Source organism: Anarrhichthys ocellatus, unplaced genomic scaffold, assembly GCF_004355925.1.
Source record: "Anarrhichthys ocellatus isolate YVR2014 unplaced genomic scaffold, GSC_Weel_1.0 scaffold88, whole genome shotgun sequence".
NCBI classification, from domain to species: domain Eukaryota; kingdom Metazoa; phylum Chordata; class Actinopteri; order Perciformes; family Anarhichadidae; genus Anarrhichthys; species Anarrhichthys ocellatus.
In genome coordinates, this window is record NW_022280118.1 from 1,132,365 (window position 1) to 1,156,579 (window position 24,215).

Genomic DNA, 24,215 nt, shown 5'->3' on the forward strand with positions numbered 1-24,215 from the left:
ATTTGAAGATTTTCTCCATAGAGATCCCATTAAAAAAAATTGCAAATAGCTTAATATTTCAAAAAGTTAAAAGTTTACAAATATGAAAAGTCAAAGCACCCCTCTCCTGAAAGAGCTGAACATTTTGAAAGGGACAAGTCCTGTAGTGATATTTGTAGTAGGGGAAGTTGTAGTTGTAGTAGAAGTATTAGTAGTAGTAGAAGTATTAGTAATTAGAAGAAGTAGTAGAAGTAGTAGTATCAGTAGTCATTGTAATAGCTGTAGTATTGGTCGTAGTATTTAATATAACAGTAGTAGCAGTAGAAGTAGTTATAGTAGTAATAGTAATGGCAGTAGAAGAAGTAGCAGTAGTAGTAGTACTAGTAGCAGTTGTACTAATAGCCGTAGTAGTAATACTACTTGTAGTAGCATGAATAGCAGTAGTAGTAGTAGTAGCAGTAGGGACTGGGTGGGGGAGAAGAGACATAATCGTAATGTTTGACACATAAAAAGAGGTTATTAAATGACAGGCTTCATCACAAGCATTTCAGGTAGAGTTCACTCTCTGGGGCTTTTATTTTGAAATGGGGTGGGGGGGGTGGAAAGTCCTCTTAAAATCTCTAAGACCTGAATGACTGTATGAGAGAGAGAGAGAGAGCCTGCGTGCGTGTGTAACTGGTTGCCATGGTGACGACGCACCTGGTGTTAGAGGCCGACTGATTAAGAAACATTATAGTAAACAGTGATTTTGAACAAAGCCCCTTTTAACAAAAAGCAGGAGTCTGAGTGCCAAAATATGGATACCGTGAGAAAGATAAGACTCTGCCGAACGCGGTAATGTGTTTTTTATGTTTGTGGTGTTAAAAATGTGAGCTCCAGAGCAATAGACAAAACTGGTACCGTCTGCTTTCTTTGAGAAATGAGTGGTCAGATCTAACATGGAGTTTAATGGAGCAGTTTGTTGGAGTTCATGTCGCTCTGCGGCTCCTTGAGCCAAATGTGTAAATCTGTGGGATTCCACAGACATCTGTCTACGACAAGGACACGATTAGCTACTTCTCCATCAAAAATGATGCATGAAGAGTGAAGATTATGGACACAGTGGCAAAACACAAATCTTTTTTTCACAAGAATCTCAAGCTGCTCTTCACTCTAGCGGTGACATCACGCACTCTAAGCTGCGCAATACACACCCATTATAAAGTCAGAAAAGGGCTGAAAAAATCATAAAAGTTAAATTGCTGCAGTTCAAAAAGTGTAAAAGATATCAAAAAGCTGAATCATTCTGCAATAGCTCAGGGTTTTCTCAACATTTTAAAGTTGAAATGGTGCCTGTAGCTGAAAGTATGAGGAAGTAGAAGGATTTGAAAGTTGAAGAAGTTTAAGAGGATTTGAAAATTTTCTCCATAGACATCCCATTCAAAATAAAAATTGCAAAAAGCTTAATAATTCAAAAAGTTTAAAGATTAGAAATATGAAAAGTCATAGCAGACATGAGCTGAAAGAGCTGAACATTTTGATAGTTGACCGGTTTCTGTGGCTTAAAAAATGTGGAAGGAGTTAAGTAGCAAAAAGTGTACGGAAGAAATATAAAATAAGGAGGAATAAAGATTATTTAATTGTTGGAATGCTTAACAGCATTCCAACAATTAAATAGTATCAACACTTTTTACCCAAAATTAAATCAACAGAGCACTGCTTCCACATCCATGTTGTGCTACATTCCAGCTAATGTACATGTCTTTGCATCAAAATAAAACTTATACGGTTCTTATTCACCTGAAGCAAAATATAAATGACCGTCTGCTCTCTGTTCTGTTGTCTGTCTCTCTACTCTTCTACTAATACTGGAGTCGCGATTAAAATTCGATTATTTGTGCAGCCCTACTCTGGAGCTCAACTTTTTTAACACCACAAACATAAAAAGCACATCACCGCGTTTGGCATAGTCTTATCTTTCTCATGGTACCCATATTTTGGCACTCAGACTCCTGCTTTTTGTTAAAAGGAGGCAGGGGTTTTGTTCAAAATCACTGTTTACTGTAACGTTTCTTAATCAGTCTGCCTCTCCAATCAGGTGCATCCTCAACATGGCAACCAGTTACACACGCACGCAGGCACGCTCTCTCTGTCTGTCTCTCTACACACACACACATGACTTGGAGATATTCAGTCAAAGACATTGTTAGACCTCCTGTCTGTCTGTCTCTGTCTGTCTCTATTATACAGTCATTCAGGTATTAGATAATTTTAGAGGACTTTTCCCCTTTCACCCCCCTACTCCCCCCCACACATACACTCAGTCTCTCTCTTTGCCTCTCTGTGTGTGTGTCTCTCTCATAGTCATTTATGTCTTACAGATTTTGAGAGGACTTTTCCTTTTCACCCCTCCCCCCCCATTTCAAAATAAAAGCCCCACATAATGAATTCAAACTGGAATTCTTGTGATGAAGCCTGTCATTTAATAACCTCTGTGTTTGTTAAACAACCTCAATAATTTGAGTACTGGCCAAAATGTGTTCGCAGCATAAAGTATCAAAAAGTGTCAGGTATTAGAAAGTTGACAAATGCGTGGGCAGAATCGGAGGCTAATGTGCTTATTCTTGGAGCAGACATTTCCCCATTCTCGATTAGAAACTTCTGACTTCACTGGGAAAAGTTCATTCTCTGCTCATGTATACAGTACTCCACTATATCTTTACATAGGTAGTAGTAGTTTCCCACTATATCAATGCTCTGAATCTCGTATATTGCACCTTTAAATGAAGAACGAGTTTTAAGTCTGGACGGCTGGAGAAAGATCAAGACGTTAACATCCACTGGCCGAGACCATCTTCATACAGACACAAAACCACCCGATATCATGTGACCGACATTCATACTTGATCATGTGACAACTGAGCCAAAGTAGACTTGCTGAGGAAGGCAGTGGGATGTGGTATATGTATATACATTAAGACAGACCAAAACCATTGAAAATAGGAGTCAGCTTGTAGAGAGGCTTCATTTTTATTCACTGAAACAGAGCAGTGTTCACCCACAGAGCAGTCACTCATTCAGAACAATGAGGAAAATGGCGATTGTAAGAATCACAGTTTGTTTAATGCAGTCTCACTCTCTCGCACGCACACACAGAGTTGCAGGAAGGACCTATGCCCCGAATCAGAGCGTTAGAAACTGACGTGTTTTCAGGGAATCAATGTAATGATTGAATAAATTATGAAGGGGGTCATTTAAAAAAAGAAAATGGTACTACATTACACAGGAGGAATAAAAGTGCATGAACCAGACATCACAAACCCTCGATTTATCCCAACAAAAGCAATAATAAGAATGAATTGGCTCTGCGTGAGACCGTTCAGTGAGTCGCATTAAATTAGAACATTCTTAACCAAAGCAGACACACAAACGGAGGCAAATAAACACGTAAACCCTTCTCCCTTCTCTAATTTGAAAGCTAAAAAAACAAATCAATTAAAAAAAAAAAAGAAATCTGACCTGACCCCACCTTCCACCCCTCCCCCTACACCTGAATAAAAGGCTGCTGTATTAAAGGCCAGTGTCCATAGGGCTTTCTCTGATTTTCCCTTCGTTGGTTTAGAAGCACACAGCAGTCTTTACAACTCGTCCTTCCCTTTGGCGTCGCCGTCCTCCCCTTCTGTCCCGGCGTCTTCGTCTGTCTCTTCGTTGTGCTCGCCCTCTTCCTCCTCATCATCATCCTCGCCGTCTTCTTCCTCCTCCTCCTCCTCCTCCTCCTCGTCGCCGCCTTCAGTGTCCTTCTTGCTCTTCTCCTCCTCCTCCCTCACTTTCCTGTCCATGTCCTCCTGCTCGTCCTTCATCTTCTTCTCTGGTTCCTGGTGGGCAAAGAGGACAAGTCGTTTGAAGTTTTGAACAGGTGTTGGTGTTCCAGTTGACAATGTTTAATAATATTTGATGGGTGTTCTTAAAACAAGTGCAGCTATGTTGATGTCAACAACACTTTTGATTCAAGTCACTGTGGGATTTATCTGGGATTCAATAGAGGAATATATTTTCTTCATGTACAACATAATGTGTTCCTTTCACTTAAAAATACCATTTTGTCTAGCCTGTGACTAGGACTAGCTTAACCCACAAGTAGCTAGCCTGTGTGCTAGACCAATCCTATCCTTCTAGGAGCTACCCTGTAGGCTAAACCTTGTTTAACCTGCTAGGAGCTACTCTGAGCTGGGACTAGTAAACCCGCTTGGAACTAGCCAGTGTGCTAGACCGAGCTTAACCCGCTAGAAGCTAGCCTGTGACCTACACCTAGAGGTTTAAGCCAGTCCTGGGAGCTAGGACTAGCTTAACATGTTGTCAGTCCAGATTGGAGAGCCATACACATGGCTCTCCTCGCCACTCCTAAGTACTGCTTCATGATGTGCTTTACCAGGCAACAAGTACATATTTGTAGAGCAGAACCAACCAAGCAGGAAGTAGTGCTACCAGGAATCAAACCCACACTACATTTTAAATTGCAGAGGCTTTCAGTACATACTGCAGCTGCCTGTAAGAAGGTATGCACTGGTTAATTCTGACATACTACTTCCTCATAACACAGCACCTTGAACCCCGTTGCTTGTTGGATCAATATAGCCAGTGACGCCCAATGGATGCAGTTGGACATCCCGGTATTTTTTGGGATACTACATTAAACATACGATGTATTGAGACAAACTAAATCTTTGTCTGGCATACTAAGCAGTATGGTGGTAGGGGTATTGGAACACAGCCCAGTGTCTTTGCAGTAGGGCTGGGCAGTATGACCAAAAATGCATATCATGGTATTTTGTAAGATTCTGGCGGTTTCACGGTATTTTTTTTTTCCCCCCATTAAAGCATCAATAAATTAATGCCAAAAAGAACCAGCCGGTCAACCGGCCAGCGAGCAGCGAACAGCTGTTTGTGTGGCGTGTCTTCCGTTCCGTCACTTCCTGTTTCCTTCACCTACATTCCCCTGGGTCCTAAGTCCCTCCATGTACAGCTTCTTATCACCCTCTATGTACCAACGTACATTTATAACAAATACCACACATATTACGGTAATCAGCGTTGCATATGTGTCTAACCAAAATACCTTTTGTTCAGTCTTTGTTCATCCTGCTTCACTCTTTTCTGTTCTTTAATTAATGTAACGTTACTGGAGCGACAGAGCCTCTCCCAGCTGTTAGCAGACTGTTGTTAGCTAGCTGTACCCAGCATGCAGTTCGGCGGTAAAATTGTATAAATGTACAATTTATTAGTGTTACAAATTGTTTGTGACAAACTGTTGTGTCGTGGTGTTTTACTCTGTTAAAGAGCGTTAGTTGTGGGTTATTAATTGTTGTTATAAAGTTATGACCATGACTAGGGTTCCCTCTCAATACACTTAAGAAAACTAGCTCCGACCATAGCTCTTTCAGGGGCGAACAATATATTTTGCTGCCTGTTGAAGAGTGACAAAAGTTGTTTCGGCTATGCATGTATGACTGTATATGAAAAATACCGCCCAGCCCTACTTTGCAGTGGTGGGCGTGAACTTTGGGCTGCTTTTCTTCACTTTCAACTGAATAGCTCCGGGTACTTATGAGTCATTTGCTCAGTTTTTTTTAAAATTTGACATTTAAAAAAAAAAAAAAAAAGAAACTGAGCACAAAACCTATTTAATTCACACAGCATTGATCTACAGTCCTACCTTGGTAGCGCCCCAAGTTTCCTTCCCGAACTCTTCTGCCTCTTTGACATCGTCAGCGATCAGGAAGTTGTCAAAGATGGTGCCAGATTTAACCTGAACAAAGACGCCAATCATATGAGCGTTAATTCCTCAACGACATCACAAGTCTTTCTGTATACGCATGTTCGGCAACTCCCTTGTTACAACTCATTGGGAGAGTAATAATCATTACCTGCCACAGATCCAGGCCCAGTACTCCAACTTTATCAAACTTGTACATGGTGGCGTCCTGGGTGTACTCTGGGTTGTCGATCTCAGGGTGGACCCAGGCCCCTTTGTAGTCGGGGTTCTCAATCTGCTTGGGTTTCCACTCGCCCTGCAAAGGCGACACAAGAGAGGTTAGAACTAGTGATTGGTACAGGTTATTAGATCAAGTCCATGGTGAAAGCAATGTCTTCACTTAACCCAAGTCTAAAATAACACCGGTAAAAGGATTTCAAATGGTGATCAATCATTTTGTCTATACAAAGCTCCAGCCCTGCCCTCCTATAAAAGCCGCACCTTGTACTCTGGGTTGGTGATCATGGGAGGTTCCCATTCTCCGTCCATGTCCTCGTCCCAGTCGTCAGGCTTCTTGGCATCGGGGTCAGGGATGGTCTCCGGCTTGTCCCATTCCTGGGAAGGCAGCAGAAACAGAGTCACCACTGAAGTCCGAAATTGTAAAAACGAAATGCTATAACACTGTGCACATCATGAAGCAGGGACGTGACCTGGGCCCGGTACATGTAAAGCTAAATTAGCTTAGCTTGATTATTTGACACCAGCCTGCTGTTGGGCTTATTTTCTGTAACCAGGGTAACAGTTAGCATGAAAGCATGGTGGCCTTAGCAGCAAACTAGCCAAATGCTAAATGAGTCAAATTTAACAACTTAATGCTTCATCCACACACTCTTGTCTCAGCGTAGATAAGCACATCGCTATCGCCAGTCAAGTGACAACTTTGATCCGATCATTTCTTGTAGCACGAAATCCTGGCGGAATGAGCAAGGCAGCTCAGTAGCCAGCCACCCGCTAGTTATCATGCTATTTCCACCAAGCTTTGATGCTACATGGTTACAGAAAATAAGCCTAACAGTGGGCCATCTTTCCATCTCTAATAGTGTTCAGTGCGAGCGTGCAGCTGCCGTGACGGCTGAGGAGGACAGAAAGCTAAGCTAAACTATTAGCAACATTTTCTCGAACCACAGTTTATCATCTCAAAAAGAGGCGATATAGATTCATACAAATGTCTCATTATAGATGCCAACATACTCTTTTATAGCCGTCGTCATGATCACGTCTATAATGGCATCTATAATGAGACATTTGTGGCACAATACTGTGAAAGCTGTCTAACAAAGAACCATCGGCTCAGAAACCTGTTGATCATAATATACTGCTATACATTCTGAGCAACGTGACCAGACTATGCTGCATTTTTCAATCCATCATTTGGTTTAGATTTGGGTAAAATCTCTCCATCTGCCTCAGGGAAGTGTTAGCTGGGTCTGAAAATAATCTGAGGGGCCTGTTCTAAGAATCCTGTTTATGGAGTCATCTGAATTACTTTTGAGCAACTCCCGGGGCCCCCACATAAAGAACGGGGGCCTGATCTGCTACCTCAGACTTGGTGTCGTTGGGGTCGTCGATCTTGGCCCTGTCGTCCCATTCGCTGGGTTTCTTGGCATCTGGATCCTTGATCTTCTTTGCAGGCAGCATTTCCCAGTCCTCTTCCAGGGAGCCGGACTCCACCTTCTCGTTGTCGATCTTCACCTCGTACGTCTGGTCCGGATTCAGGATCAGCGTGTACAGGTGGGTCAGCTCGTCATCCTGGATAGACGGGGTGAAGGGGAATTTAGGAGAGAGCAAGAATCTCTAAATTCATGTTCACAGGAATCTATAAATTTTCAAAACAGGCTTTACGCAGTAGCTACCTTGCATTTGATGTCTTTCTTGATGAGGTGGTTCTGGCCCTTGTAGTTGAAGATCACGTGAACCTTCTTTGTGCTGTATCCACAGATGTCAGGCCCTGGAGACAATAAGTTATTTATTGAATTGAATATTTTAGCTCAGTCACAGCTACATTTCAAACCAGCTGAATCTGAAAATGCATCAATGCTCTCTCTCTCTCCTCAAACAGTTGTGGTCCTTGATCGAGGCCTCTGCGTGACTCACCGAACATGATGTGATACTGAGAGTCCCCGTGCATGTTGCTCTGGTCGAGGTCAGAGGGGAAGATCTTGACGTAGCCGCCTCCGCAGTCGATCTTTTGCTCATGTTTGATGGTGAACTGGACGACCAGGGGCTTCCCCTCGTTGCTAAAGGGCTCGAAGCGAGCCGACAGGGCGTAAAAGCGGGCGTCCTGGCTGGTCTGGAGACCTGAAAAATAGGAGTGAACAGCCGTTGGCGACAAGCACTAAAAGCTTTTTCTTATTCTAAATAAGATGAATCATAAATATGTATATGCCAGACACTCTGTGTCTTACTGTAGTGCTTAAGGACATAACCAAGCCTGCACCAGGAGCCCAAAAGTTCCAGGATTACCTTGTAAAATGCAAATGAGTAAACATGGGGTCAGGGAGTATTCCAGCACAGAAAACAGGACCCAAAGCATTAAGAGTCGGGGGTGTTACTAGGGGCCCGGGGGCTAACTTTTGCCCCCCCGACAGGTTATTCCAGTTCTGATCTAGTCTCAGCACATACTTTAGAAACAGATTTCTTCTCTTTGTAATGGCTGTACCTGGAGCAGGTCATAAACACAAAACGTATTTTGCCTACATTTGCATGATAACACCGCATCGGTCAGTATCGCAGATATGCCTCAATGACAGAATTTAAAAAAAAAAAAAATGAATTACCTTTATCAGCCTCTGCGTCCCCATAGAACTTCCCAGCGGTCAGCTTCCACTGGCCATAGTCTGACTTGTGCTTGGACTCGGCCCACCGGCTCGTCCATCCTTCTGAAACGCAGCAAACCAACTCAACTGGTTACTGACAGCCTCTTCCTGTTAGTCGTTACACTGCAATATTACAACATACATCTATCACACCGCTTGTTGCCGACACACACTTGCTGCACCGAGTTTGAAGAGGACTTCACAATAAAAGACGAAATTTAACCAATACTGGTTTAGTGCACATTTTAATAGTTTAAAATACTAAAATATTTTCTAGGTACTAACGGCTTTTTTTTTTTTTACATTTTCCTTCGAAGTTCTGCTTTTATTTGAACTGACTCAACACATTGAGGCCATTTACTAAGTAGCGTTTAGTTCATTTGAACAGAAAAGCGTTCAAACAGCACCACGACCTCAATGAATTCCATATGAAAGCCCTCAATACGCCTCAGAGCGATATCAAAAGTGAAAGAATACTTGAATTCGCATACGAGGGTCTCAGCTAATGCATTCACATTCCATTATGACAATAATATTACAGCATTTACGTTACTGTATTGCTAACGTTACTTTAGCTAACGTTAGTTTTCTACATTACCTCTCGGTTGACTATTGGACATAACGTGGCCTAGCCTTTTATAACGGGTTAAATGAATGCAGTGAGATTATTTTTAAAGAAACGTTTTCGTTTTAAAAAGGACAAATATCAGAAATATAAACCGACCGACATAGCTTAAAGACAGTTGAGGCAGCCACTTTCACAACACGACCATTCACAGAGAGGACAAGAAGACGTGGAATTGTTAAGTTACCGCACCTCCGTCCAGAAACTGTTCCTTGAAGTACACGGTAGCATCAATGGTGACAGCTATCGACGCAAAAACTGCGAGAATCGCCGCTGGCAGCTTCATGTTGGCAGCTTCTCAACGGGGCCCAGGACGTATAAGAGAGCAGGTTCGAGGGTGAAATCAGCTAATAAAGGCTCGAGGAGATGTAACCTGAGAATTTCAACGGTGACAAGCACTGCACAGATGGCCGCGGCTCATTGGACGAGCGTCTCGCCAATGAAATGAGACCACGAGTTACTTTTCGGAGAGGCTCGGCTCGCGTCGGACGAGGATCGGAGAGGGGCGGAGTCACGAGACGACTTGGCTCTCCTGTATTAAGGGTCTGTGGGGGACAAGAGTGATTACTTCCTACCTGGAAATAGAAACATCCAAACAGAAAATAGGCGACAGGGGTAAAAAGTTGTTCACTGGACTGTATGCTGGTAGCCTAAAAGATAATATCGGTTTTATAATGGGGCCCAAATACTACAAGTATCTGGCATTTACTGCCTTTATAAGAATATAAAATATTACTTTTTTTTATTTAAAAGGCTGGTATAATTAGTTTGACTCAGGATTCATAAGGTTTTTGAGGACAGTTGAAAGGCCACCCTTTGTATGGTGAGTGGTTTGAAATGCGAGTTAGCTTGCTGGTGCCCAAATACACCAAACTAAATGATTTGTAATAATTTCAAACATTTCAAAAGCCCGCATTTTATTCTTGTTTTCATGTGCATCATTTATGATTGGCTATCGATCATTTGGATGTTTTATCACTTTTCCATTATCTCAATGGCTGTGTACTCTTTGGATCGACAAATGACACGCCGTGTCTTATCCCGGGGGATAACTCGCCGTGATCGTATAGTGGTTAGTACTCTGCGTTGTGGCCGCAGCAACCCCGGTTCGAATCCGGGTCACGGCAGTTTTGCACAAAGTCGTTATGTATGACGAATGGACAGTAATGCTACAGCCAATACACTGTTACATTAAACATCGGAGAGTGCGTAAAACGCGGTGACGGCGTAAAAGGCATTTTCTCTGGGCTGTGAGCTCAACGCACTGAAAACACATGCAAATGGCGCAAATGCACACGCGCTGCAACTTTTCAGAACCCACAGTAAGAACAAGTAATCTACAGGACGGTGTTGCTGACATGACAAATAAATCCCTTTGTTTAATTTGTTTATCAACAATTTGTTTGTCTAATTAAGTAACCCTCTCCTCTCACACTAAGTGGGAGGAGTCCTGTTTCACCATTGACAATTTGAAATCACATCTTCTGTCCCCTCTTGACTTATTCTAAGATCCTCTTTCTGGTTTTTAATCTGCTGTTTGTTTTATTCAGTTTCTCCAAACTACTTATGTATTTTTGCCCTTTATGCACCTTTTTGTGTCTTTAATTGTGTATAAGTGTATTGAGGCAGATTCTAACCCATTCACCTCTAAGCCCTTGGGTCAACTCCTGTTGTTGTTTAATGTGCCTTATAAAATGAGTCTTGACTCAAATGTAGCTGGCGAGGTTAGCATGTCATATTGTTTTCTGTTGACCGTTCTTTAATCAAAGTTCTGAAAGCAACTATTATCTATTGTTATACCCAGCACACATGACATTAGCCTGTACATTTAAATTGGGTGCGCTAATAATAAGGAACAGGCTGATGCTGGGTCAACATATATCTGCAATAATATCTGAATGATGTTGTCACAATGTTAAAATAAACCAAAAAAAATCAGTCTCCATCCAAAAGATTTTCTCCCAAAACAGCAGTTTAGTGCACACCGTGTATTTGATCATATTAATAATGTAAACTTTGGTTTGAGGTAAAATAATACTGAAGCTCCAGAAGTTTGCCCAAGTAGCAGTACCACCAGCGGCCACAGAGAGGCCCTACAACCTGTGTTACAGGCCAGAGTGGCTTCATGAGAAGGGAACACATCACTGATCCCTGCATGGAAATTCTCATGGATAACTATTCATCAACACATTACATTCTGATTTGTTAAATGACATAGATACTTTTAAGGTTAATGTTAAGGTAAGTTTGGCTTTGTATAAGATAATATTTAGACATACTGTATGACTTCTGCCACTAGTTACTCTGTATTTCACAGTGTGCACTGTATCATTATACATACGGACGGAGTATGAGACAATGGGCCCCTGGGCACACCCAAGCAAAGGGCCCCACAAACCTCTCCTAAACATAAGCAAGACACACAGACTTTCTAAATGTTTAGCCTCTTTTTGTTGTTGTTTAGTCACTGCACATCTCTCTGTGGTCATTTTGAGTGTCTTTATAGTTGTTTTGTGTCACTTTGTAGTTGTTTTGGTCTCTTTGTGGTCATCTTGAGTCTCTTTGTAGTTGCTTTGTGTCACTTTGTAATTGTTTTGGTCTTTTGATAGCTATTTCTTAGTCTGCGGTTGTTTTCCTCCATTCTGTAGTTATTGTGAGTCTCTTTGTGCTCTCTTTGTAGTTGTTTTCCATCTCTCTGTAGTTGTTTTGGTCTCTTTGTAGTCTTTTTGTGTCTCTTTTGGCACTATGGGCCCCTGGGTCTGTGCCCGGTAGGCCCGTTCAGTAATCCATCCATGAATGTACACTGTACTATCACAGCGCTACAGCCATACCCTTTACATTGGTATAAATATGGACTGTAGAAAGACTATATAAAGTATTTTTCAATTAGCTTATTATCAATTTATCTATATATATATATATATATATATATATATAATGACCTTTTTTATTTATATCACTCAATAATACAGGTATGATATATTTTTAGACAAGAGCAATGAAAAGTAGAGTTTAACTGCAGATTAAAAGCTTCTATTGTTGCTGTAATACTTGTTCTTCTTAACCTTTATTGAACATCCAGATTAATATTGTCAGCCAGAGATCCAACCGGCAAACCTTCAGCTCAAGAAGTCAAATGACATATGTGAGAGCAGACAGGTGCGAAGGTTGACAATGATGATGAGGTTTGGGGACTTAGAAGAAGTTGTTGACATACACCTTACCACCAATCAAAAAGCACAGCTGTGCCAACTCTACCCACACAAACTGTCAGCTAATATGACCCTCAAGTGCATCTACATTTACTCCAGCAGTACACTGTTGTCCATCACATGAGACTGGTTACAAAACTGTGGATATCATTGTGTTGTTATAATACTGCATGTAGTTCAAGGATAGAAAATGTGGTGCCGCCCGGGAATGATGCTGAGGCCTGTCTTGTTACTGCTTTCAAAACATGAGCCCTGACAACTGTAAGCTCTCGTAGCGAAGCGCAGGAACCAACAGGAGGCAGCTGAGTGACATGCAATGAGACAGCAAGAGGAAGGTACTGTGTGATACTGTGTGATACCGTGTGATACTGTGTGGAGGTGAGCGCAACGAAAACAGACAAAAACAATGTGTGGATGAAAGAGTGAAGCTCACCTAATGGGATGTTGAGATCCTCCAGCCACGAGAGACATGTGTAAACGCGAACATCAAGGTGTGAAAATACCCACAATCTAAAGGAGGCCTGCAACATACAGCAGGGGTTCTGCCTGCACTCTCAGAAAAAGAGGGTTCCAAAAGGACTCTTTCTGAAGGGCTGAGATTTGACCCAGAACCATTTGCTTCTGAGGAACCCTTTTCAGAAGAAAGGGTTTTTCTTTGCAGGACTAAGGGTTCAATTAAGAACCATTTTCATCCAAAGAACCCTTTTTGGAAGAAAGAGTTATTGTTGAAAGCATAGGTGTTAAAAGGAAACGACCACAAACCATGCTGCAACCCCCCAAAAACAGTGATTGTGAACCATGATTGTTGTGGGTTGCGCTGCACCACATTATTCCAGGCCCTTAGAAGAGCAATAAGAAGAACCCTTGTGGGTTCTACATGACACTCTTGGTATATGCTTTTCTCAATAGAATACCCGGGGTATATGAAACCCATAGAATGTTTTAGAGGGTTCTCTGGAGAGCCTCCTGGGTGGGTTCCGTGTAAGCACCATTGGACGGAGGAAAGGATCTACATAGAACTGCCAGAGAGGGTTCTGGGTGGAACCAATGCACTGTAGAAGGGTTCTCTGCAGAACCCCTCATAGGAGATTCAGTGTTGGACCTTTGGCAGACGGTTGTAGGTAAAATCTTGTAAGTCCTAAATATAACCCTCTGAAAGATCACCAGGTGGAACCTTTTTAAAGGTATCTACTAGGTGGAACCTTAACAGAAGTATCTACCGGGTGGAACCTTTATAAAACGTTCCCCAAGGTGGACCGTTCTTAAAAGGTTCTACCAGGGGGAACCTTTATAGAAGTGTCTACCAGGTGGAACAAGGGGAACCTTTATAGAAGGTTCTACCAGGTGGAACCTTTATAAAAGGTTCTACCAGGTGGAACTTTTATAAAACTATCTACCGGTTGGACGGAGACACAGTGGAAGAAAACAGAGTTCCATATAATGTGTTAACTACTAGTGAAGTACCTTTAGTCCCAAGCAATTAGGGACACTAAATACAAAATTGTTATGTATTTGCAGGTGATACATGAAGTAGTTTGACTCCTGGTTTGTTGTGGGTTCGCATGCTTTCTCTGCGTCCTCATGGCGCTCATCCCACAGTCACATGGGTCGACCTCTCGAAGTAGTTTTCAAGTGTGGTATGAATGGGAGTGTCTGTGTTTCTGTGGTGGCCCTGCGATGCGTTGAACACATGTCCAGCTAGTGCCCCAGAGCATGCTGGGACCGGCTGCCATCCCCTGAAGCCCTGAAAAAGGCGGCCAAATGAAGCCCTCCGCCTGATACCTCTGATGAGCAATATATTAAAAGAATCCGTCATACACAGTCCTTTTAATTTAAAAACGAATGCAACACCTCTTGAAACGAGCAGTGCGCTTTCCCTTTTCCATAAAGCTCGCCAGAATTAGTAAGATTAACACCGGATGTTATTGGATGTTAACTTCAACATAAAATAGTATATGCGTTTGTCGTTTAGTTTATTGCCTTTTTGTCTTAAAAATGCATAACATTTAACTACTGTTAACGACCCTTTACTCTCTGACGTGACAGTGTTAGCAAAACATCCATGGTGCAGTTATGAGAGGAAAGAAATCAAGATAAAAAAATAATCTGGCTGCTCACAAGTTGCAATGTGTGTTTGGGTTGTTTTGCATCATTTCGCATGAGTATTCAGGTTTGTAGTGTGGTTTTATTAAAACAGGCATGGCCATCTTGTTATGGCAGTTTCTGAGACTTTCATGGAAGTTTTTCAGAATTATTTCATAGTGCAGATGACATTAAAGTAAGAATGATAACATCAATAAATAGTGTATTCGATATTGTAAATAGACGCTCTTTTAAGAATAAAATGTAATGTATAATAATCTTAAAATATTGCCATATTGGTATGCTGTTGAGTATTTCCGAGATAATGATGTTATTTTGTGTGATTTTGCAAAAAAAAACATTTCATAATGTCTTCTTTTTTACCAGTCCATTGCCATGAGTTATTGACATTACAACAGCAGCCTACGTTTATGTCTACATATTGTGTCCCGTTTTCTATTTTGCACTTCTATATTTCCAACAGGGGCCACATTGGCACCGTCGGGCGAGAGGCGTTTATTGTGAAGGTAATGACCGGAAGCGGTGTTCGTCACTGTCGATAGCTTGACACTGGTCTGAGAGGAGTGACTCGTTAACTGCGGAGACCGCAATTTCGGCAACATGGGAGCCGCTGTGGGATTGATTCTAAAGGAATTTTAAAGAACCGTCGGGGAAAATGGCAGAGAGGTGAGTCCAACCACGCACACACTGTGTGTTTCTCCTCCCGCTCGCTGTTTTATTCGATGCCTCGTCTCAGAGAGCAAGACGGGAGGCAGCCGACCAGCGACGAGGCTAACAGCGGTTCCTTTGGTCGCCGCGCTGAAGCGACTGTTAGCTAGCTCGCCACTTATTCGCTCGCGCGATTCAACAATTCTTATATCACGAAAAACGCATATATGCATTCGGGTTTGTTTTCGGATCCGCTGGCCAGATTGTTGGCTGTTGGCGTGGGGGCATTTTTTATCCCCTGGATATTTGTCAAGGTGGAAGCAGCGGTGGAGAGGGAGGCTGTGCACGGCTGGGTGGTGATGCTGTTGCACCTGTCGGTCTAAATTGCCGTCTCTTTGCTGGAATGCAGCTAACCTGCTCTTCTAGCCTGGATGCTAGCAGCAGAGCCACCCGTGCATACCTAGCCCGTCAGTGTGGGCTGAGGCTCGGCTAGCCGGGTCCTCCATCGCAGCATCCATCCGTCTCCTTCGCGATGGATGGAGGCGCCTCCCAAGAGAGGAGGCGCTGGGCATGGGAGAAGCGTGGCACCGTCCTGTGAACGTTGCCTCTCTCGAAACACCGTCACATTTTGCGCCGTGCTTGTCAAGATGCGGAAATATAGTCCTGGGTTACCAGTCTGTGCCATAATGGGTGGCAATTCCATACACACTTGCGCACTGGCAAATATTTCACTTAGCTTTAACAGCCATGTTTTAAAATCAGTTTCCCATGGGAAATTCATCCACACACTTCATCAATGAAGGGAATTAACCATTATTAGTATAATGTCCATTTTTCAGAGCTGATGGCGAGAGAAGTCCAACTTGTAACGTCCCTGGGTTTACAGTTGCTCGGCATATTTGATCATCTTCGTATCCGATAGAATGTGTCGATGGTGTCGAACCTTTCCCCATGTTGCACAACGCGACCCGGCGCGTTAACTCGCCACGGCTTGAGAAAAACAATTTAAAAAACCCGGAATGTGAACGGAGTCTAGTGCTACAGCAGAGGTCACTCAACGAAATCTCCAACCTCGAAACGATCATTCTTTTATTCCGTTTGTTGCCTTTTAAAGTGAGGGTGTGGGCCGCTTCTTCAACATAGACAATGGCAGATCCTCCCCAGCACCGAGCAAACTCATAAGCCCCAGTTAATAATTGATGGCTGTTAAATTCGTGTCGCGGGGGGGGGGGTCACTGGGCCTCGTGTATATCACTACTGCGGGTCGGCCCCGCGGGCTTTGGAGCACCGCAGAATCCAGGCATGTTTGTCAAGAGTCCTAGCAGAGGCTTAGTCCACTCGGCCCGATTGATCCGGTCAAAATGCACCATCATCACTCTCTCGTGCACGCAGCAATAATTGATGACTGGTGAGGGAGCTTCTGGACTTGTGATCCGATCCATTTAGGAGTTGGGACAAGTCTGTTTGGGATCTCTCTGACACAAACTGAAGCACGTGTGTCAATGGAAGCATCACAGCAGACTACCCCTGCTTCATGCAGAGACGTGACCCATCGGAGAGAGTAGAGAGCAGGGAAGCATGCTGAGGTCAGCCAGTCGAACCTGGACCACGCGTCGTGGTTGAGGTTGTGTGTATTTACATTGTTGTATTGACTGGTGATGGCTGGGTGGCTTAGGGTAAATCACAGTGTGTTTGAGAGACAGCCATAATACTTTTATTAGTTTGAAGGGAAGATGGATTTTTTGGGAGTTTATTTAGTGAATTGCTTTTTTTTCTGACAGCAAAATGTAGCAAGAAACCTCACGACTCTAAACGTATTAGCATCTTTGGTTTGCAAGAAGCAGCAGAGGTACATTGCTTGGTTATGTGCGAAAATGACCACAGACTGTATTTAAGAAGTGGACGTAGTCATCGTGATTGGTCCCATTGGTTTGTGGACTGATGTTTTGAAGCTTGAGTTTGGCGATTTTCCTGTCACCATCTTGGATTACGTTGTTTATTTTGGCAACCAATCAATGGAAGTTACCATATTTAGAATGTGGAGGAGTGATGTAGAGTCGCCGGATACGTCTCTGGTAGCGGCAGCAACCTGTCAATCACAGTAAGCCTCACCCTAAATCATCCCCTGCTTTATGGTCTATTTAACTCTAAATGGACCATCATTTACTAAATGAACATCATGCTGTATTGAAGAAGACTTGAAACTAGAGATTGAGACCATAAACTCATGTTTACAATGTTTACTGAGGTAATAAATCAAGAGAGAAGTATTCATTTTCTCATAGACTTCTATGCAACCAGAGGAGTCGCCCCCTGATGGTCAGTAGAGAGAATGCAAGTTTTAAGACTTCAGCATCAGCTTCACTCAGCAGAACCAGAGGTTGGCGCCTGGATATGACACATTCATTTGAAGTTAGAGCAAAAATACCTTAAAGTTTCATAACTTTTGGTGACTCCCCTTTTTCTGGTCCTCGGTTATTGGATGTCATTTTCAGATTGCATTTCAACAATTTTCAGTGAATTTTTTCATTTGCACTCAAGTTGGAAATATGAATATATATCGACTGTTATTTCAGGTCCAATACCAATTATTAGTAATCAAGGAGGCCGACGATATTTAACTTCAGCAATATCTGCCGCCTCACGTTTGCTCTCTGTGTATTGGCTATTACTCGGGACGTGTAACCAATGAGATAGTGCTGTGGGTGGGACATTGAGTGAGACTACAGACAGAGACAGGTAGCATCAGAGCAAATGTTGCACATTTTTAAATTAATTTATTTTATCTGCAGTCGGATAAAAAAACAAACAATTAAATAATCGTAGAAATGCTGATATCACAGCTGATAATCAGCCAGGTCCAAATCAGCTGACCTCTAGTAGGTAATGTATGTCTTAATGCAGCTGCTGCCCGAACCCCAAACTCACCATGAGTTGTGGTTGTGCTCCAGTCTGTCGAGCTACTGTGAATGGAGAAATCACATGCACTTCTTCTGTGAGTTGTCTCACAGCATGATTGTTGTAACGAGGCCTCTAATTAACAGCTCTTAAAGAAGCTCTTAATAGGAATTCTACTTCAACTCTTTGTGATTGCAGTGGAAATACATTTGGCCCTTTTATTCTCAAGAATAACAGGGTGAAAAAAAATCGTACTGTTCCTAATTCCTCGACATGAGACCATGTTGTTGACACGCGACAACATCCGTCAACCCACACATGGCGGCCCCACGCTGCACGTGTCTGCGCGTCTGGCAGCCAGCTTGACATTTGATCCCAGCAGAAGGGTGGGGCACCGGGCTTATGTGTTGTGCCGGCAGGACATGGTTGAAATATTCATATTGGCACGCTCAAGCCACTAAGCTGCTGCCGTATCCGTCACATACTCCAGCTCCCCCCCGCTCCGGGACGTGAAGAGGCCAGGTCTTCAACATGACTGGGGGGGGGTGGGTGCTGAGCAAAAAAAGTCCATCAGTACTTTGACTAAACACCGTTGTTCTTCCCTCAACCCTGTAGTTTGTAACAAGCTCAACTTGAACAACTTGAAATAGTTACAATGTTTTACTGAGATTTTACATTGTTATCATTATTATTGAAAACACTGTGATATGACGCTATATGAAGCGGGACAACAAAAATACTTATTATGAAATTATGGAAAATGTATGATCCAGCTCTGAATGAATGAATAAAATGATTAAGGTTTATTTTTGACCAAACCAGAGTTGGTGATTGTTGAAGAAGTGGAAAGATGAACCTAGGCGGTCTTGACGAGTTTTATTTTGTTTATGTTTAGTGTGTTTTACGATACAGTAAAATTACTGTTTTTGTCAAAGGAGTCCGGTGTATTTAGTGAGAGCAATACTGTTTCTGGTTGAACAAAAAAAGATTTAAATCTTTAACAAAAAGGTCTGTCATCATCAGCACGTGTATACCTTCAGCATGCCTCCAGTAGCTAGCGTAGCATAGACTTGCTAACGCTAGTTCATGATGTGATAATGTGCTAATGTTAGCTCCACAGACTTTTAACGTAGAAACGTATATCTCCTTCCAACCTCTCGGTCTCCGTTAAACCTTGACCAGCTCCAAATACACTTCACTAGCCTGAAACCAGGGACTGCTGTCGGACCCTGTTTGGAGCTGGACGATTGATTGGCCAGGCTGTGTTCGAGGGGCGGGACTTAGCAAAGGGTAAATCCATAATACTTTAGCATCTTTTAATTTCAATACTCATTATACCACGTTGTTAAGAATAGTTATGTAAATTATTAATGGTACAAGATAAATAGAAGGCTTCAAATAGAACCCGTGATCGGTGATTGGCTGACGTTGCTTCCGGCGATCATTGATCGGCCCCAAAAATCCTGATCGTAACACCTGGTAATTAAATAACTCTAGCATCACTGTTCATCAGTTACTTTGCACTCCTCAGATACTCTGCAGTTAATTTCCTCCACATCTGTTTACATGTGTGTGTTAATAGAGGCAGTGAACACCCATATGTGTATGCATGGAAAGGCATTTAGCGAACGGCAGCACACCAGGCTGTCGGCTTAATAACATGTTGATACGCACCTCAGGGTGGTTGCGTTTCTCTCTCCCTCATCACCCTTCATGAAACAAACCGTTGAACAAACCGTTGAAGGACAGCAGTTTGTACATGGCCGCAGCCTGAGCCATAAAAATGACACCTTTTAAATTGCGCTAATATAATTTGGATCCTAACAAAGTGACCTGCTCTGTCCGTTCATCGATTACACAGGAGGGTTTCCTCATCTCACGGCTGTGGACTTGGTTAGAAAACATCCTCAGAATTGTGACATTGCTTTGATTTTGGGGGTCCAGGAGGTGACGTGGAGAAATGAAGAAAAGGCGGATGCTGAGACAACTTTCATTAGGGTCTGGGTCATCCTTTTCATTCACAAGGTTGGCGGTTCGATCCCCAGGCTCTGCATGCTAACGTGTCCTCGAGCGAGACACTGCACCTCTTATTGTCCCTGGGGGGCTTTACAGCAGCCCACTGCTCCTAAATGCTTAGAATGGTTTAAATGCAGACGTCAAATTTCATGCGTGTGCTATCTTTCATTTTTAATTTTCTTTAAGAAAAGAAATCTTGAAGAAACATGCACCCAGGTTGTAATGGACCAGAATGCTCCTTCTATCCACTGCATGTTATCGCTATTGTTAATGCACATCAAGAAGAGTGTAATGTGCCCAGTGCTGTTCCGTCAGTGGGAGTCAATGCAGTGTTTCCCAGAGGGGAGGGACATCTGTGGGGGTGAACTATTGACCTGCTGTTGTTGACCTCTCTGCATCCACACTCGGTCTGTGCTTCATGACGGCTGTTGAAGCTGAATTAGTCTACGCGTCCTTTAAACGTTGCTAGTCTGCACCTGAAGCTCGAGCCAGTTAAACGTACTATTTTTTTAATGTACCCATTTAAATGATGTATTGGCATATGCTGTCTCAGCTCCTCCTGCTCTTTTATGGCTCTTCTACTCCAGCTTGGTTTAAGTCGCTGCACCTCCAGACAGAACAGCCTGCATGCACGTTTTCTCCTAGCCTCCTAACAATGACTATGTTTAGCTGCACACCCATATTCCACTGTTATTCCCAATATGACAATATTCCGAATCTGATATGGCTCATGTGACTATCATATACCTTTTGCATATTCTGATTTAGGCCTTGTTCCAAACGAGCAATATCTGATTAAGACATGTGAGATATGGTGATATTAATTGGGTTTAAGGAGCATTTATACATTTGAACTATGCGTCTCAATAGGGGTTTTACAGCACTTTGTTAATGACCAGCTCTCTGCGTCGTACACACACCAACTAGCCGCAGTAAAGACTCATAACTGAGCTGAATTAAAACCAAAACCCCGATTATGTTCCGTCACTGCGTTGATGTGGAATCGTTCACATCTGGATCGCGATGTCTTAGAATCGAGACATTTCCGCACCTCTTCTGTCCTTAGGACAATACAAGAGTTTGTGCTTGTGGCCCCCTCACAGGGGGTCGTCATAAAACACATTACAGACGACATTAACGCTTTCATTTAAATGTTTGGAGTTTTGAACCATTGAATCATTGTTGAATCATACGGGAGATGTTTGACCTTTACTGTCCAATACCCAGTCGTCATTTAAAAAAAAGCCTGTTTCACTAAATGCTGATTTCCCGACACTGTAGACCTGCAGCACGCCACTGCAGATACTTCAAACATGCCAGTCGCACGTCACATTTCATCCGGAGGATGGAGAGGAAACAAAGGTATGAGGGGATACTGACAGGCTGAACAGCGTAGCGTGTTGCCTCCATCGCGGAGAATGACTTCCCACACATCTGTTGAGCGATATTGTCGGACACTGATGGCTGCAGCACGGCCCCGTTGAATTATAATAGGAGACAGTGAGCGGAGCTAGCAGTATATTGACAGTGGCATTGACAGTGGATGGGGGGGAGGGGCGAGCGAAATAGAGGAAATATCGACAGATGAAGAGCGCGAGAGAGAGGGAGAGCACTTTCTCTCTCTAATAGGATTATGGTGTAGATGTGTTTGTCTGAAGGGCTGCCCCCAGAGGCTTCCAAATCTGTGTGTGTGTGTGGGCCCGAGTGGTAGCGCTAGAGAACAAGCAGCATTGGGTATATAAAATGGAGAACATGGATGAACATGGATGTCGTGTTTCTTTTTTTCCTCACTTTTAGCAGTGTCTCGGGTGTGCTTCCGTCTGTATTGCTGGGCGGTACGGCCAACAATTTCTCTCACGGTATACTTTTTCGGAAAATTAGTTTTCCTTAAATGTCAATATACATGCTGCCGAGGGGTGGCGCACTGGTATGGCAACTTTGTGGCATATTTGCAACCCTAGTGAAGTGTAAACAGTAAAAAATTCTAAATGTTATCTTTTTATGTTGTTATCATATGATTATTTGCCGAAAACACGCAGTTAAAAAAAATGTGTTTTTTGTTTAAATACTTGCTTTGATTAAAAAAAAGTTTAAAAGTTCCCTCTCTAATACAAATACTATGTAGCTGTGAAAACATAATGGCCGATCAGCTGCAATCTGGCCTGTTTCGATCGGCGGCCGATCAATCGGCAAATTGGAGGGCAAATTCCTTTACCCTCCACTCTACTTGTCGGCATGTTGGACCCAGGATGGCAGTTTGGGTCCAAATTTGGGATCGACCGATGTGCTTTTTTTTTAGGGCTGATACCGATTATTAGTAATCGATAACAGATATTTGCAACCAATGTCAGTGGTTGCGTTAGACTTTCTCGTTGTCCATCATTTTGTTAAAATTCTGTCATTTAAATTTTTAGATTATATTAAGACATAGGCTAAAGGTATAATAAACAGTGAGTCTGAAATGACGGACGGCATTCAGATTTTTAATGAATTAATTGATTATATAATTTACTAAATGATGTATTCATGCTGTATTGAAGAAGACTTGAAACTAGAGATTGATACCATAAACTCATGTTTACAATGTTTACTGAGGTAATAAATCAAGAGAGAAGTGGAGTCATTTTCTCATAGACTTCTATACAACCAGAGGAGTCGCCCCCTGCTGGTCATTAGAGAGAATTCAGCTTTAAGACACTTCCACATTGGCTTCACTCTGCAGAATCGGAGGTTGCTGTATGCAAATATACATAAATATTAGGAACACCTTAAAATACACCCTTAAAAATGTCCTCCAAGGTGATCATTTTCTGTTTCTACTTCGACCACAACACAAGCTGTCAAACTTTCCTCAAATCCCTATTTACTCATGCATATTGTACTTTACTTTGCTGTTACTGTCTCAAGCGAGATAAGGACAAAATCAGATTTTCCTTTTTATTGAAAGAAAAAGTGCAGAAATCACATCAAATACATTACAGCGATGGCTTATATCAAAAGGTAAACACATGAATACATAAGATACTGCATTAGACTGCAGTCTATGCAGACATGTCAAATAGAAGACCTGGCTCCATTGAGACGTTCTGTCCAACAATCTCCTCCGCTGAGTTTCAGCACCGGGGACAGCGCCGCGCACACAACCAGAGCTGTCCCTCTGAGAATAACTTATGTTGCTGCTTAATGAAAAGCAATTTGTTTTAGATAATTTATAAACAAAGTCACAGTGCATTATGGTGTTAGTTTTTTGGTCTGTCAGCGTAAAGAAAATGTATGTAAATGTACAGTAGGCAGGTTTATGGAGTTCTGCGGACGTATCGTCAGTTCGAGGTATCAGAGGCAGAAACGGTGCAATGATCAGCCTTGCTTTTTTTCCTTTATACCACAGGCGTCCTGTGCCGTCATTGGATGGATATTGATTAGCTCTGTTGGTGGGGCGATGATGTGTAGCGGGAAGGGTGGCTGCAGTGTGACCTCTGCAGCAGCTAACGGCTCCATCGAGTTTGACACATGAGTGCCGTACACACACACACTCAACATGTTAGATACTTTGGATTAAAGTATTCACACTTCCTTCTCACCGGATGACAAAGGCTTTAAAGGTCAGCTAGCCATCAGTGCTGTAAGTCTTTGCTCTCAGGAGGCTGCCTCGCCGGGAAGAGGACGTGTTCTCATTTAATCCAAAAAAGAAATGATCAGAATGCACTAGGGTTGTCACGATACCAAAATTATGACTTAGATACGATACCTGCCATGAGTATCACGATACCCGATACTTACGATACGATACCAGAATTCAATACAATACCACAAATACGATACGATACTGGTATATTTATCTATAATAGTAATAAATAAAACATCTGTACGGTTCCCTTTTTTACCAGCTTGTTCCTGCCCAGCTTTTTGAACACTTAACAAATGGCTTTAATATTAATGTTTAACCTCTTCGCATCTTTTGAGCCTCTCTCATATTTCGCTGGCTTTCAAACACAGCTGGAAGGGAACTCTGTCTCTGTGTTGCTGCTGACTCTGCTGGCATCTATCTGACTGTCTGTGGGAGTGGGTGGATAAACAATGCTTAATTTACTTGCATAGTGAGTTTGATATTTTCACTTTATATTTTA

The 24,215-nt window shown here is 42.6% G+C and overlaps 2 protein-coding genes and 1 non-coding gene across 3 annotated transcripts in view; 2 read left to right on the top strand and 1 right to left on the bottom strand.

The window, feature by feature from the left end:
- Positions 1-2,969: 2,969 nt before the first annotated feature.
- On the bottom strand, positions 2,970-9,618 carry LOC116398742 (calreticulin-like). The gene is made up of 9 exons (XM_031875321.1): positions 9,404-9,618; positions 8,548-8,649; positions 7,865-8,068; positions 7,624-7,718; positions 7,310-7,519; positions 6,212-6,325; positions 5,883-6,026; positions 5,672-5,764; positions 2,970-3,833 (listed from the first exon to the last, which is right to left on the bottom strand). Exons 1-9 carry the CDS (start codon positions 9,495-9,497, stop codon positions 3,597-3,599), a joined length of 1,293 nt encoding a protein of 430 aa, XP_031731181.1. The 5' UTR covers positions 9,498-9,618; the 3' UTR covers positions 2,970-3,596.
- A 648-nt stretch (positions 9,619-10,266) lies between these two features.
- Positions 10,267-10,338, top strand: trnah-gug (transfer RNA histidin (anticodon GUG)). The gene has a single exon. It is a non-coding gene; the product is annotated as a tRNA-His (tRNA).
- A 4,742-nt stretch (positions 10,339-15,080) lies between these two features.
- arhgap39 (Rho GTPase activating protein 39) overlaps positions 15,081-24,215 on the top strand; it is a 95,941-nt gene continuing 86,806 nt past the window's right edge. Inside the window, exon 1 of the mRNA XM_031875262.1 lies at positions 15,081-15,192. Within this exon, the coding sequence (XP_031731122.1) occupies positions 15,182-15,192 (11 nt within the window). The 5' untranslated portion in view covers positions 15,081-15,181. The remainder of the gene's footprint in view (positions 15,193-24,215) is intronic.